This window comes from Peromyscus leucopus, chromosome 5, assembly GCF_004664715.2.
Source record: "Peromyscus leucopus breed LL Stock chromosome 5, UCI_PerLeu_2.1, whole genome shotgun sequence".
NCBI classification, from domain to species: domain Eukaryota; kingdom Metazoa; phylum Chordata; class Mammalia; order Rodentia; family Cricetidae; genus Peromyscus; species Peromyscus leucopus.
Window position 1 is genome coordinate 91,594,283 of NC_051067.1, and position 14,746 is coordinate 91,609,028.

The following is a 14,746-nucleotide window of genomic DNA, read 5'->3' on the forward strand; positions in this document are numbered from 1 at the left end:
CATAGCTTGGAGACAACTAGGCTGACCTTTAGCAAGTGAATGAACAAGCCAACTGTGCTACATTCATATGGAATATTACTCAGCACCCAAAAGACATGATTTATACAAGCATGGAGGAATCTAAGCCAATCTGAAAAGGCTGTGTACAGTGTGCCAAGTCTATGGCCCTCTACAAAGGGGAAATCACCACAAAAGGGAAAAGAATGAGTGGCTGACAAGGCTGAAAGGAAGGAAGAGGTAACTGGACGAAGTGGAGGATGTTTAGGGCTGCGGAACTCTTCTCTGCAATGTTATAATCGTGGACACGTGTCATTATGCATGCGTCCACACCTATACAGTGTACATCAGGGGTGCGTCCCAACGTCAGCGATGGCCTTTGCATGACAATGTCAGCTTATTACTGTGACATCTGACCTAGGTAAACAGGACTAAGCTTGCCCGATTATTTTTATGATTTTAAAGTCTCCCTAATAAATTAAAGTTATGTGCAGGATTTTGAAGATTGCCTTTTGAACTGGAATCTGGAAAAGGTTTACACGTGTTTTCCTTGTAAATATAGTAAAAGAAGCCAGAAAGTGCAACATGGACTGTGGAAAGCTGCTGGTGTTTTGGTAAAGGCCAGTGCTAAGCTACTGAGAGGCTTCTTGGAATAACCACATATTTGTAAGTTTGTTGGCCCAACCATTCGTTGCCTTGGGACTTCATAGAGCTGTGCCCTTGAAGATGGTGGCAGCTATTCTGCAGATGAGCCAGGCCCCCCAAACTCTCCCCACTTTCTGCTCTCCAGGCTCAATGACAAAGAGAAAGCAGCTATGAGTGTATCTGTCTCTACCTACCTATTTCAGTCTACAGATGTGGTATACATATATTTAAAACAATCAGTGAGGAATGTAGTAAAATTCCTTTTTTTGAGACAAGGTTTCAAATAGCCCAGCCGGTCTCAAACACATTTTGTAGCTGAAGATGAGCTTGAATTTCTGATCCTCCTGCACCCTCACTTGGGTGTGCACCATTGTGCCACCACTGTGGTGCCAGAGATGTTAATGCACACTAGGTGTGCTATCAACTGAGCTAAATCCTCAGCTTCAAGTTTGATTTATAAAGCAGTTTATTTTAGGGACAGGGCATAGCATGTTTCTTCTTTGCAGACTATTTGATTTAAATGTGACTTTATTTGTATTCTTAATTTTTATTTTATATTTCAAGAGCATAACATGCTGTCTTATCAGTGTTTGTAATTGATGGTTTGACATCATCTGGGGGTTTTACCAAGGGACAGAAGGACAAGGCTGCTCTTTATCTCATCTAGTTGTTCTCTGTCCACAACACCAGTCACAGGTCTATCTATTTCTTTTGCCTTTTGCTAAGAGGCACTTAGAAAAGGAGAAACCATTTTCTGTCTCAGGAAACAATTCTGCATCTTAGACGCTGTAACACTTAACAGGGCGTGTAGCTGCTGTTGAAGGTATTATAACTGTGTTGGAGGTTAAACATCAGAAACAGAATTAAAATATAAACTCTAAATACAAAATAAAATGGAAATTAAAATATAAATATAAACCATAAATGAGAGCATAGGTGTAGGAAAAAAGAAATCAAGTCTTTTGTAAGCTTTTCCTTCTATAAATAAAAAGCACACACTAAGAACTCATGCAATATTCCAAACCAAGTTCTCATACAGCACTTAAATGGTATCTGCATGCAATTTCCAATTAAACTAATTTGTAATGTCTTCTTACAATTGGCGCCGTTATAATTCAGTTGCTTTAAATGATTCATATTTTTTTGTATCAACATCGCTATGGAAACAACTTCCAACAGTAAATTAAGCTTCCTGCATTTAACTAACATTCCCAAGTCGGTTTGGGGGGCTTGAGACTTTTAACTTTTATTTGCTTTAAATTATTTAAGGCTATTTCTGGGTACTTAACAGCCTATTATTTTAACCGTTAAGTTTCTGTTTCCTATGATTTTAAGGTATTCTAGACTGTAAAGAAATCTCAAAAGATCACTTCTAGTTTTTTGGTTGGTTGTTTTGCTTTTGTATTCGATTTCCTGGCAAAAGAGAGGACATCAGAACACCGGATCTTTACTTCAAACCCTGGGCGCTGAATTGGCCACTGAACAAACCAGTTCTTGGAAGTGAGCATTCTGGCACGGTCTGACCTTTTTGATACCCGCGGGCTGCCGTAGGCAAGGAGGACGCTGATTGGGTGAGGCGGGAGAGCGCGCTGCCGGGGGCGGTTTCGGTTTTCGCCGCGCGCGTCCGCCGAGGCCCGGCCTGGGAGGGCTCCGGATCCGGCTGCGAGGTGAGCCGGCGGCCCGGGAGGGGCGGGCGGGGGCGCGCGGGCTCCCCGGGCGGGATCGGCCGGCCTAGGCCGCGGAGGGAGGACCGGGGCCGGGCAGGGAGCGGCAGGAGCCCAGGCCGGGCCCGCGACCGGGAGAAGGCCGCCCGGGCCACGCGGCCTCGCGCTCCCGCCGCGTGCTGTGCGCGCGCCCGCCGCCGGCTGTGGTCAGCGCCCGCGTTAGGAGGCGCGGGACCCCGGCCTCCTCCTCCACGGTCCCGATCCGTGCGCTCTGGAAAACCCTAAACACGGACGAGCGGAGGAAATGATCCTCGCTGAGCGCTTCCGTCTGCCAACTCCTTTTCTCGTACGCGTGCCTGTTTCTATTTCACCTAAGACCATTTTTTAAAATTAATTACCAGTAATAGTTTCCTACTTACATTAAAAAGATGTAGCAAGGTGTAGCTTTTAAATCCATTTCTTTTGTTTTGCCATGTTTTTTCATTTTCGCATCCCCTGTGATGCGTCCCCCGCCCCTAACTCTCATTTCTCACTATTTCCTTGGACAAGTTCTCAGAAGGGAAGTTATTAGGTTAGATAGTTCTTGCACATTGTCAAGTTGGTTCTTTTTTAAGTGTTAGTAGTTTACCTCGTTCATGTGTGCCACTGGCCCCCACTGTGTTTCTAACAGCAGATCACAGCCTCTCTTTGGAATCATTACTGTTGAGGAGCTTGTTTAAAGTCGCAGTGTGCTTCACTCTGACCTTAGACTCTGGATCCTCCAACCGCTGCGCCTCTGGGATTACTTCAGGCATTGCAATTTTTTTATTGTAGTGCCTGCCCTTCTGCCTTCATGGTTTTCCTGCAGAATCTTCAAAGGGTGTGTGTGTGTGTGTGTGTGTGTGTGTGTGTGTGTGTGTGTGTGTTACTGCACAGGTTAACCAAATGCTGGGTGTGTGTATGTGTGTGTATTACTGCACAAGGGTGTGTGTGTGTGTGTGTGTGTGTGTGTGTTACTGCACAGGTTAACCAAATGCTGGGTGTGTGTATGTGTGTGTATTACTGCACAAGTCGGCCAAATGCTGAAACAGGAAGAGACAGTCAGTAACCATTTAGCATAACTCCCTTATTTTGCAGATGAGCCTGGGGCCATGAGAGGTGATAGTTACAAGCTGCACAGCTGATTAAGTAGCAGAGGAGATTAGAACTCAGGTTTCCGGCCTCCCAAGTGAGTACCCTAAACTACTGCTCATCAGGTCTTCTTTCACTGACGGGTGGCCTAGTAGGTAACAGAACTAAAAAAAGGGGGAAAAAATTTTTTTTTAAATCTCCTGACTTGTTTTCTCCTTTTAGAATGAAGGACTGGAAAATAGAAAAGCCACTTTTTTTGTGTGTCCAGCACTAGAAATTTATTATTTAAAATGTCAACCCCTTCAAGATTTTGATGATTGTTTTCAGGTTCTCAATGTCGAGGTTAAATACTCCTGATAAGTAATACAGTTGTCCCTCAGTATCTTCGAGGGGCTGGGTTCAGAGCTCCCAGATCCAAAAAAATGTTGACGTTCTGTATGTGTGACTGCACATAACCCATGCAGCCTTCCCATGCTCTTCACATGGTCTCTGGATTACTCACAGTGTGGAATGTGATGTAAATGCCTGCAGTAGAGCGTTGTTTAGGGAGAAGTGACAAGGGGAAGTCCTTTAGCTCTCGAACAGGCAAAACCATTGGAGTTGTGATTACAACTTCATTTACTAGGTGTAGACCTAGGTTGGTTGGATCCACACATAAGGAGAGGTGATAGTTTATGTACTCACTATCTGGTTCTCATTTAAGTCTCTTGATTATCCTAAAATACCTTGTTTAAACCAGAAAACATGGTATGAAGAGGAGGGAAGGAGGTGTGGTTAGGGCTTCTTGGCAAACATTTCTGTCAGTTGACATGTTGGACCACATAGTCCTTTGTTGTAAAAGACAATCCTGGCCGGGCGTTGGTGGCTCACGCCTTTAATCCCAGCACTCGGGAGGCAGAGCCAGGCGGATCTCTGTGAGTTCGAGGCCAGCCTGGGCTACAGAGTGAGTTCCAGGAAAGGAGCAAAGCTACACAGAAACCCTGTCTCGAAAAACCAAAAAGACAATCCTCTACACCTGTGGGTCGAGACCCCTTTGGGAGGTTGAAAGACCCTTTTACGGAGGTCACATGTCAGATATTTACATTATGATTCATACCACTAGCAAAATAACAATTGTGAAGTAGCAATGGAAATCATTGTAAGGTCAGGGGTCACACAACAGGAGGCACTGTATTAAAGGGTCACAGTGTGAGGAAGATGGAGAACCAGTGCTCTACACTGTAGACTGTTGAGGGATATCCTGGGCCTCTCTCCACCCCATTCTAGTTACCCATTTCCTGTTATGACAATACAGGTCTGTAGACATTTCCAAATGTTCCCGGTGGGTGGGGCACAAAAATCACCTCTGGTTGAGGACAGCTTGCTTTTAGGAATTAACCTAGGTAACTTGATATCTGAGCACTTATGACCAAGCCCGGCAACCTGAGTTCAATTCCTGGAACCCACTTAGTATAAAGAGAACACGACTTCTAAAAGTTGTCCTCTGGCATCCATATGCATACTGGGTAGATGCTTATTGTGCCTGCCCCCACTAAATAAAACGGATGAATAAAACACAATAAAGAAACAGAAACTAAAGGACAGTGTCTTTTGACTGAGTAAGCTTCAGAAATCTGCATTTGAACAGGCGTCTTTGTAGACTTGGACGCCTCGCCTTCTAAGCACCAAATGCTCCTCTTTTCCTTTCTTTATTAATGGTCATTAATAAAGGTCTTAGAGATTAGCAGCTGTTGACCTGCATACATGTGCTGTCGTAGCTGGACCTGTGGTGTGTAGATTGGCGAGGAGGGGACAGGGAGAGACAGGGCTTTTGGTTGACACAGGCTTTGGATGCCTCTTCCATAGACTTGGTCAGTCTGTTTAGGTACCAAGGCTATGGGAGAAATAAGATGTTTTCCTGTTCCTTTAAAATTTCAAATCTCTGTTGGAGACTGAATCTGGCAAGCCTAGCGTGTCATTGGGTGAATAAAATTTGACACACACACACCATACCTCCTCCCCCACTCTGTCACCCCATTGCTAACTTTGAAAAAAGTCACTGGAGAGCAGATACTGTCATACTAGACCTCTTGGTGGCTTCCAACCAGAAATAGAGAGCCGTGACTTAACATCTGTATGAAAGTAGGTCACTTAAAACAAGCCTGCATAGGAATCAGGGAGAGTGAGTGTGTGTGATTTTGAAGGGAGAAGTTTTACCAAGGTGACCCTGGCAGAATGAAGTCCTTTTCTTGTGTTTATGGTTCAAAAGTCTTATCTCTTGCTTCAGAAATTGTCAGAACTATTCCTTCTGCCTTATCCAATTTAGAAGATGAAAACTTAAAATTACTTGAGCCAAGTGATGGGAAAAATTGTGGTGTCAAGACCAATTTACTTGTACAAAATGGATGTATGGGCAAGTCATTAAGTAACAGGGAGTACCAAGGAAGCCTAATGAAGAGTAATGCAAAGGGTCTGGCTTCCTGGTGATGAAGAAGGGTTTGAGGCAACCATACTTGTTTCCAATCACTTCAAAAGCATCCTTTTCAAGCCATCTAGCAGGATGTACTCTAGACAACAAATGAGGGGCTTGCTTTTAGCTCATCCTTTCATGTGGCTTGAAGTCTTTAGAGAAAAAGACCTGTCTTTTTAGAAAGTATAGATAGTGAGACATGTGGGAGAAAACAAGCAAAGAAAGCATAGGAGTCTGAATTAATGCTGTGTGCTCTGCACCTGAAGTAGGACGCAGGCCCCAAGCAGATTCCTCTTAGGGTTTTCCTGTGCCCTTTTCCTGACCACAGTATCCTCCAGCTAGCCAGTTCCTCAGAGTCTAGGGTCACGGCGACAGACAGATTCTCTGGTTCTGGTCCAGATCATCCCAGCTGGGGAAGCTGACCCAGAGCTCACGCTTCTGTCACCCAGGAATGAGTGTGATAATGCACTCTGACAGCTGGCGCCTTTTTGCATGTGTAGATTTTACTTTCAAACACAGACTACCCAGTGTCTTTGCTAAGCTTCTCTTTGCAGCTGGTGGACTTTTCTGTCAAACTTGGCTCAAGTGTTCAAAAATCCTCCTTTGATGTACCGTGTCTGGGCTCAGTCTTCTCTTGGTAGACCTCTGTGTATAATTCTGCCCAAATGCATATAGCCTTTATGAACATTGCCACTTGTGTGTGAGTGAGTTTATCCTTCTGGAGAGTAAACTCCAAGGACCCAAGGCCATGTTATCTGCTACAGCACTCACCTGCATCTGGGGCTTAGGTACTCCATGAAGTGTGGATTGCCCTGAGAAGAGGCTGACGGTGATTGAAATAAAGGCGAGGCTCAACAGGTGTTATTTTTGGTGATCTTAGAAGGCTGTTTTTGCCTTCTAGAAAAAGTACAGAAAGTTAACATTTTAAAACAGTGAATACTGTCAAGCCTAGGTTTGTATTTTCTTCTTTCACTAGCATTTCATCCTAAAATGTAAATGGCATTAGCACCGGTGAAATTAATAATCCCTGCATTTGCCATGAACTAGGTTTTCAGAAATGTGTGTGTGGTCGACTTTGATGTGTTCGCAAAGCCCTCCCCAGGGTCTCAGGGTCTCAGTGAACCTGGAGCAGCAAACCTTGGGGTCTTTCTGTCTCTGTCCCTAGTGCCGGAGTTCCAGGTGTGTCTCAGTGCACCTGGCTTTTTCCTGGTGCTGTGGATCCAAGCTCAGGTCCTGTGTTTAAGCAGCAAGCACTTACTACAGAGCCAGCTTTCCAGCCCTGCTAGGTTTGGGTTTTGGTTTTTAGTGCAAATAGATGTTTTCCTTATTTCAGATTGTACATGAGGGAAGAGGAAGTAATCCCAAGACTCAAGAGATGAGTTAATGGTGTCCCTACTAGAAGTTTTTAGCTATAAAATAGCACATGGGCAAGACAGAAGCGTATGGCTTGATAAATGGCAAGATTTGTTTGTTTTTTACTAAACTCATGAAAAGTACTGAATCTGTTATAGTATTTACTTTGCCATTTTTCTCTTTAAACTCAAAACAACATAAATAAAATTGTTGTGTGGCCAATGTCTTGGATAAATAGCAGTTGTAATTTTAGATATTTGTTAAGACTGGAGCTAAAGAAATGAGCTGACAGCTTAGTGGAAAAGTTATTTAATCTTTCTATTCAGTTTTCATCAGTAAAATGGGAATATTATGCCTTCTAGGGCTCTCACAGAGATTGTATGTTGTATTTATAGATGTTGATGGAATTGTCCTCGTAGAGCAAGTCTTTATTAACTGGACTGAGGTGGTAGGCCATAAGGGTGTCCTGTGTGTGACACAGCAGAACAAGTGATTAGGAATAGCTGCTCTGAACAGCTCTAAGGCTGTGCCATGGGCTGTGTGGGGCTGTGTGAAGTGATGTGGGAACCCCACATCAGCTATCATGTGCAGCAGCAGTACATCATACGAAGTCCTTTGATGGTCCATCTCCTATAAGTATGTTAAGGGCCAAAGAGTTTTGTTTTGTTTTGTTTGTTTATTTGGTGAATAATTAACTTTAGTCTATACATTTATTGCTCTTTCTTATTTCTGACCAGGATTGTTAAACATGAGTCTACGGAAGCAAACCCCTAGTGACTTCTTAAAGCAAATCATCGGACGGCCAGTTGTGGTGAAACTAAATTCTGGAGTGGATTATCGAGGTAGGATTTTCATGTTTGATCCTAATTATTGTAACTGAAGGAAGAAACTGTGACTTCTTATTTTATTAACCTCTTCAGTGTACCAATAGACCAGAGTGTTGCTCACTGACTGTTGTTTTTCCGTCTTCTACTTCTGAGGTGGTTCCTTGTAAATTGAAAAGCCTGCCAGCAGTGTGTGCTTCTGACTTACAGTGTTTGTGTTAAATTCATCTCCTATCTGTTCTGAGATCGCTTCTGCCTGAGTTCCCTGATGCTAGCTCAGGAATCAGAGCCAGCTCTGCTGTGAAGAGCTGGGGACCAAAGAACACCTGGGCTCAGCAGCTTTATGTTTTCGGAAGTTCAAGATTGGCAAGCTGTTATTTAGACAGAGTCATTTTACAGTGTGGCCATCCAGTCAGATAATGCATATCCAAAGAGAATACTTCTTAAGGAGCTCTGCGTACTGGCTGTGGTGGTGCGTGCTTGTATCCCAGCTCTGGGGAAGAGATAGGAGGATTCAGAGTTTGAGGATAGCTTCGGCTACATCCCATTTTGAGGCAAGTCTGGGCTACATAAGACCCTGTCTCAAAACAAAAAGACAAAAACTCAGAAAGGTAGTGAAGGCAGAGGCCAGTAAAGGTGAAGGTGGTGTCTGTGGAGTTGGGGGCAGTAACAGAGCTTGAGTTTGTCTTTCCCCGGAATTCTGTAAGGTGTTTCCTATCTCCACGATTCCTGTAACCTAGCATGTGTTAACCACTTTAATACATTGTTACTTTGTTTTCTATAAACTGGGATTTTTGTGGTTCCCTCACCGAGGAGGTGAGGAGCCAGGACATACACAAGCTTGACTGGAAAGCTTTGTTAAGAAATCACTGGAGAGCCGGGCGGTGGTGGCGCATGCCTTTAATCCCAGCACTCGGGAGGCAGAGCCAGGCGGATCTCTGTGAGTTCGAGGCCAGCCTGGGCTACCAAGTGAGCTCCAGGAAAGGCGCAAAGCCACGCAGAAAAACCCTGTCTCGAAAAACCAAAAAAAAGAAAGAAAGAAAGAAAAGAAAAGAAATCACTGGAGAGGCTGGAGAGATGGCTCAGCAGGTAATTGCACTCACTGGCTGCTCTTGCAGAGGACCCAGGTTCAGTTCCCAGCACCCACAGGGCAGCTCACCACCATCAGAAACTCCAGGTCCATGGGATCCAATTCCTTTTCAAGCACCAGACAACGCACAGGCAGGCAAACCCACTCACATGCTTCAAGTAAATATTTAGTAATGCACTGGCCTCTCAGCACTAGGACTCAGGAGTTCAAGCAGGAGGATGCCACCCAACTATAGCAGAAACAAAGGGGCGGAACTAGAGAAAGGGTTCTACAGCTAAGTGCACAGTGTTCTTGCAGAGGACCTGAGTTCAATTCCCAGTGGCCACATTGGGCAGCTCCCAGCCTCCTGTATATAATTCCAGCTCCAGAGGATCCAGCACCTGGTCTCCAAGGACATCTATACTCATGTGCATGTACCTGCACACATACACATCGTTAAAAATAAGATGAAATCTTTCTAAATAAAGAGGAAAATCTCTGTTTTATTCTCAATTTCTTGACATTCATAGCATATTGCCAATGTTTTTGATTGTATGCCTGCTTTTTGCGTCAGGCTCTTGCTGTAATACCTGGCTACCTTTGGCAAGTTCTCTTTCTGCCTTGGTGTCCTCCCATCCCCAGTGTTAGAAGTATGGTGTGTGTGCCACCTTGCCTAGTTTTCAGCCATAAACTTTGGGTAAGCCCAAAGGAGACTTGGAATTTCCATGTTTTGGACAACAGTAAGATGGACACATTGTGTGCGGTACTTTCTCAGCATCCGCTTTCTGAGAGGTTAGCTATCTTAGTCTTTGTTTGTTTGTTTGTTTTTTCTTTAGGGGAAGTGTTTCTGTTTTTAAAAAGTAATACATATTTTAGTTTGTTGTTTAGACCTTCTGGGCAAGTAATGGGCAGCAATGCTTCACTGCACTCCCGTGTACTGGGGAGATACCCAGCCACAGGGCAGTATGATCACCTCTACAGTCTGTTGCCTTACTACAATAACCAATAATGTCCTAACAGGAGAGGAAAGGGGCTGGTTGTGTGCACGCGCACTTGGAGGCAGAGGAGGCGGATCCCTGTGAGTTGGTCTCCACAGTGAAAGCCTGAGGACAGAAAGGACAGGCAGGAAAGGGGAGAAGTGTCCCATGTGTCCCATGACAGGTCTCCAGCTTGTTATTTCTCTTCTCACTCGTGGAGAAGAGGAGGAGCTCTGACTTTAACACCCTGAGCGAGTTTTTGTTCTGTGTTAACTTTTGCAGTATGGGCAATTGAATCCAGGCTTACACATGCTGGACAAATGCCCTGCAGCTGAGCAAAAGCTCCTTTTTTATCTTTTAACTTTTTTTATGAGATTAGATACTCTTACTAACAGCAAATAATAGTGGCATTATGTTTTGAATTACTGTTTTGGCTAATTCCATATCATATCCTAGAATTTTTTACTAGTCTGTGAATGGACTTGAAATGTAACACAGTAGAGAAGAAGCAAACTGCAAAACTGTGTCTTGAACTTCCTTTGGCTAAGAAGCAATAGTTCTTGATGGTTGACAGTCCAGTCTGATTCTTTGAAAGTGTACTGCTTCTCATAGAATTCTGCTCCGTTAATGTCTTGTGCTCTGATTACACACACACGGTTTTGAAAAGAAACCCCTATTTAGAGGATAATGGGGGCAGAAGCAGAGAGCGAGGAGCATGTTAATGAAGTTAAGATTTTAAATGGGACTATTGACTTGGTTAATTGAATTGAATCTGTAGTATGTTTTTATTCTTACAAATATCACTTTAGATTAGAGGTTTGGAATTAGAAGCTTACTGGTTTCATCTTTTGAAAAGCGTCATCTGGTCAGATTTTAGAAATTTATACTGTCTTAACACAATAAATGATTCACTCGAGCTGTTTTCCTTGAAAGCTCTCTGGTTTATGGCGTCTTTCTCTATTAGTTTGGATTTTAAAAATAGTCTTAACTCTGACAAAACAGAATGCAATGTGTTATAATGCAATATGTTGTTCTCTGTTCTCAAGCTGCTCTTCGCTGGAGTCACAGCTTTGAGATGTTCTTTCAGGAGCACCTGCTGTCTATTATCTTAACAGATTGTGGAGACTTCCTCTTAACCCGGAGCACATTCATCTGCTGCAGTAGATGTGTTGTGCAAGAGAGAGATCAGTCTGCCAGATCCGTATTTCACTCAGTGGCTGAAGTAACAAATGTCACTGGATGGAGGCTCATTTGTCCATGCATAGTTGCTATGTCTGTCCCTAGATCCCAGAGAAGGGCATTTTGGTTGGAATATTCTAATGCTTATACTTTTGTGAAGGCTTTCAAAGTTGCTGTGGTGATCACACATACCAGGAGGGGAGTGACAGTTGGCTGCCTGTCTTGGAGTTGCGGATGCAATGACTCCTCTCATGCTATGCCCGTCCAGCCTTCATTCAGATTGGCACAGAGTAAAGGCTCCTTTTGTGTTTAAGTCTATTGAGTTTTGTTTACAGTGTGAATTTTTATATTATGCGTTTAAAGACTAATGAATGAAGTGATTGTCAGTTCTAAGATATACCCTGTAATTTTCAGTTCTTTCTTACTTTTCTCCAGGGGTCCTGGCCTGCCTGGATGGCTACATGAATATAGCGTTGGAACAGACGGAAGAGTATGTAAATGGACAGCTGAAGAATAAGTACGGGGATGCGTTCATCCGAGGAAACAATGGTACCAGCTTCCCCTGCAGCACAGTGTGCAGAATAAGCCTTTCCTCCTATAATAGAGCATAGCAGAGTTCTAGATGATGTTAAAGTTCCCTTTTACTTTTGTTTGTTTGTTTGTTGTGCTTGTATTTTAGATCAGTATAAACAGTACAGTTTTGTTTGTGTATGGAAAGAGAATTTTCTATGGATTGGAAATAGAAATTCTCTTTCTCACTCTATTGATAAAGAGCTGAGGAATTTTCCTTTACTGATCAGGACCCTGTTATCTTTTTTTTTTTGAGATAGGGTCTCTCTGTGTATCCCTCTCTGTCCTAGAACTTGCTCTGTAGAACAAGCTGGCCTCAAACTCACAGAGATCCACCTGCCTATGCTTCCCAAGTACTGGATTTAAAGGCGTGCGTCACCACCACCTGGCAGCCCTGCTATCTTAAATTGATGGTGTCCTCCCAGTGCCATTGTAGAGTGGAAGCTGTTTCTATGCCACCTTCACACCACTCACCACTCAGCTTGTCCTTTTTCTGGTTAAGATTCGGGTGCCATTGTTGGGGTTTTGTGCCTTTGAGTCTAGCAGAGGTGACAGAGTAGAGACCATGGCTCTGAAGTTCTGCAGCTGTCAGCAGCTGCATGCTACCTGCTTACTGTGGCTGTATTAAGTCATCTCATTTAAAAATACAGATTGTCAATAAAATCATAGCCAAGTATGTGGGAGCTAGGGAAGGCATCAAATTGACTAGGAATTAAGACCCTCAGTCCACTTTTAGGTCCCATCCCTGGGTGGAGCTCTGTTTTGTTTTGTTTTTTTTTTTTTTTTTTTTTTGTTGTTGTTGTTGTTTTCTTTACTTCTGAGTATGAGAATCTTTTAACAACCTTAAAATTTATGTCTTGTTGTTAGGGATTAAACGTCCTGACTTTTTTACTGTGAACTCTTATCGAGTCAAGAAGGCAACATGTCTAAACGTGAAGTTGGTCCCCAATATTTAGACTTCTGAAATAAGATGGATGTAGTCCAGGTAACAATGCAGATTTGACCATTTCGTATAGCACTCATTGGATGTTAACATGCAAGAAATACAAGAGAACATAAGAACGAACTTACTTTCATAGGGCTCCCAGGAGTATACCTAAAATAATTAAGGAAAATAAAATATATAAAATGTACAATGATTTGAGCATAAGCAATATTAAAGTGTGTCTGCCACTCAAAAAAAAAAAAAAGCCTGACTTTTGTATACATCTCTTGCCTTCATTTCAGTAGAATTTCTTCTACATTCATAGTATTCCTACTTGACTTCCTCCCTTTGCTTGGAAATGCTATGATCTTGTCTCACCTCAAGATAGCTGACAGCGGGTGCTGCTCCTACGTGGACGTCCTTCAAGCTTGTCTAGTTTCCCTGACAGTGGCTTTTCTCATAGTCTGGTGACCTTCTACACTTTCCATGTTATACTCAGTGACAGTGGCCAGTGTTCCACAGCTTGTACTTGGCTCGTAAAGAGAATCTGAGTTCATTTGATTAGTCTATGCTGGGCTCTTTGACTGAGATAGCTACTGTTCACTTTGAACAAGCTTGTGAGTCCCTGAGGGTGTGTGGGGTAGAAGAAGGGTACACCTGAGGTAATAGCTTGACCAGTCCAGTTGCATCCTTTATCCTTTATCCTGTCTCCATGCAGCATACATTCTGTATGCTCAATAAGTTGGCTGTGGTGTGACCAGCTTAGTTAAACATTGGGTGGTACCAAAGGTTGATACTGATAGCAATCTCAGAATAAGGACTTTGCTACGTTAAAAGTATCATCTCATTCCCCGCCCCCTCTGGAAATTATAAAAGTAAACAGAAACTATAGTTTATACTGGGGAGATAGATGAAAATATTCGTTCTTTTCTTCTATGTGTTTATCTGCATGCATGTAAACACATCACATGTGTGCCTGGTACTTGAGGCCAAATGAGGTCACTGGACTCCCTGGAACTCAAGTTACAGGTGGCTGTGAACCACTTTATAGCTACTGGGGACCCAGCATTGGAGCTCTCTGAAGTCTGCAAATGCTCTTAAAATGATGCGCCATCTCTCCAGCCTCATGTGCTAGTCATTCTAATCTGAGATTTAGCCTAGAAGGTTTAGCTGATTTACTTTTCTCAAAGCTTAATTGTGATACAGTTAATTACAAAACATTCTTAAATTCTAGGCACATTCACTTTTAATTCCTGGTCATAATTTTATAAAGTCAGTAACATGCACAGATAAGACTAGTTGTAATCCTGTGAAATATCAAAGCCAGGTTTAGACTCAAAACTCATAACAATCTTCCATTGCTTGATATAGAAGTCCTGTAAGTGTAGCGAGGTGTAGACCAGGCCCTACTTGCCTTTAAAATTGCTCTGCTGACATGGGAGTCATTGGTAATTCCTTTTTGTCTTTCCAGTGCTGTATATAAGTACCCAGAAGAGAAGGATGTGAAGACACCAGGAAGCAGCTCTCCTCAGAGTTGGATAGAATTTGTTATGAAGTGTTTTGTTTTGTGTTTTGTTCTTTTATGATCTTCATTGGTGTGTTTTCATAGTGTGTTTTGTTTTGGTGTTTTAATTGACATTGAAATAAGATAGAGGTGTTACATTACAAATTGAATCTTAAACTTTTCACGTTTATGTTTACTTCTATCTGTACAGAATGTTAAAATTAAAAACAAAAACCCAATTCATTTCTTCTGGATTATTTTACCCAAGGTTCCAGCAGTGTCATGTCATTGAATGGTTACTTACTCATCCGACTGAACCTGTGATGACGACATTCTGGAGGCATCCTTTGTCTCTTCCTCTGCTCACCATCCATTCCATGTAAAGCAGGTAGATGGAAACCTTCTAGGAAGGCAGAGAGTTTCAGCCTCGGGCTAAAGGGGACAGGGGTCAGAAGCTGAGCTGTTGCTTTAGTCTCCTGG

At 43.0% G+C, this 14,746-nt stretch overlaps 1 protein-coding gene across 2 annotated transcripts; it reads left to right on the forward strand.

The window, feature by feature from the left end:
• The first annotated feature begins 2,203 nt into the window (after nt 1–2,203).
• Nucleotides 2,204–14,505, forward strand: Lsm6 (LSM6 homolog, U6 small nuclear RNA and mRNA degradation associated). 2 transcript variants are annotated; one of them, XM_028892907.2, is made up of 5 exons: nt 2,213–2,309; nt 3,423–3,513; nt 7,956–8,060; nt 11,703–11,816; nt 14,234–14,505. In XM_028892907.2, exons 3-5 carry the CDS (start codon nt 7,967–7,969, stop codon nt 14,266–14,268), a joined length of 243 nt encoding a protein of 80 aa, XP_028748740.1. In that variant the 5' UTR covers nt 2,213–2,309; nt 3,423–3,513; nt 7,956–7,966; the 3' UTR covers nt 14,269–14,505. The 2 variants fall into 2 exon arrangements, with proteins under 2 accessions (XP_028748742.1, XP_028748740.1); XM_028892909.2 differs by lacking the exon at nt 3,423–3,513 and having other exon boundaries at nt 2,204–2,309.
• The last annotated feature ends 241 nt before the right edge of the window (nt 14,506–14,746 follow it).

Bases quoted from the DNA above. Each gene is read 5' to 3' on its own strand.
- Lsm6 (XM_028892909.2), top strand. From the start codon at position 7,967: ATGAGTCTACGGAAGCAAACCCCTAGTGACTTCTTAAAGCAAATCATC. The intron at 8,061-11,702 runs GTAGGATTTTCA...ACTTTTCTCCAG, and splicing joins TTCTGGAGTGGATTATCGAG to GGGTCCTGGCCTGCCTGGAT. The intron at 11,817-14,233 runs GTACCAGCTTCC...TTGTCTTTCCAG, and splicing joins GTTCATCCGAGGAAACAATG to TGCTGTATATAAGTACCCAG.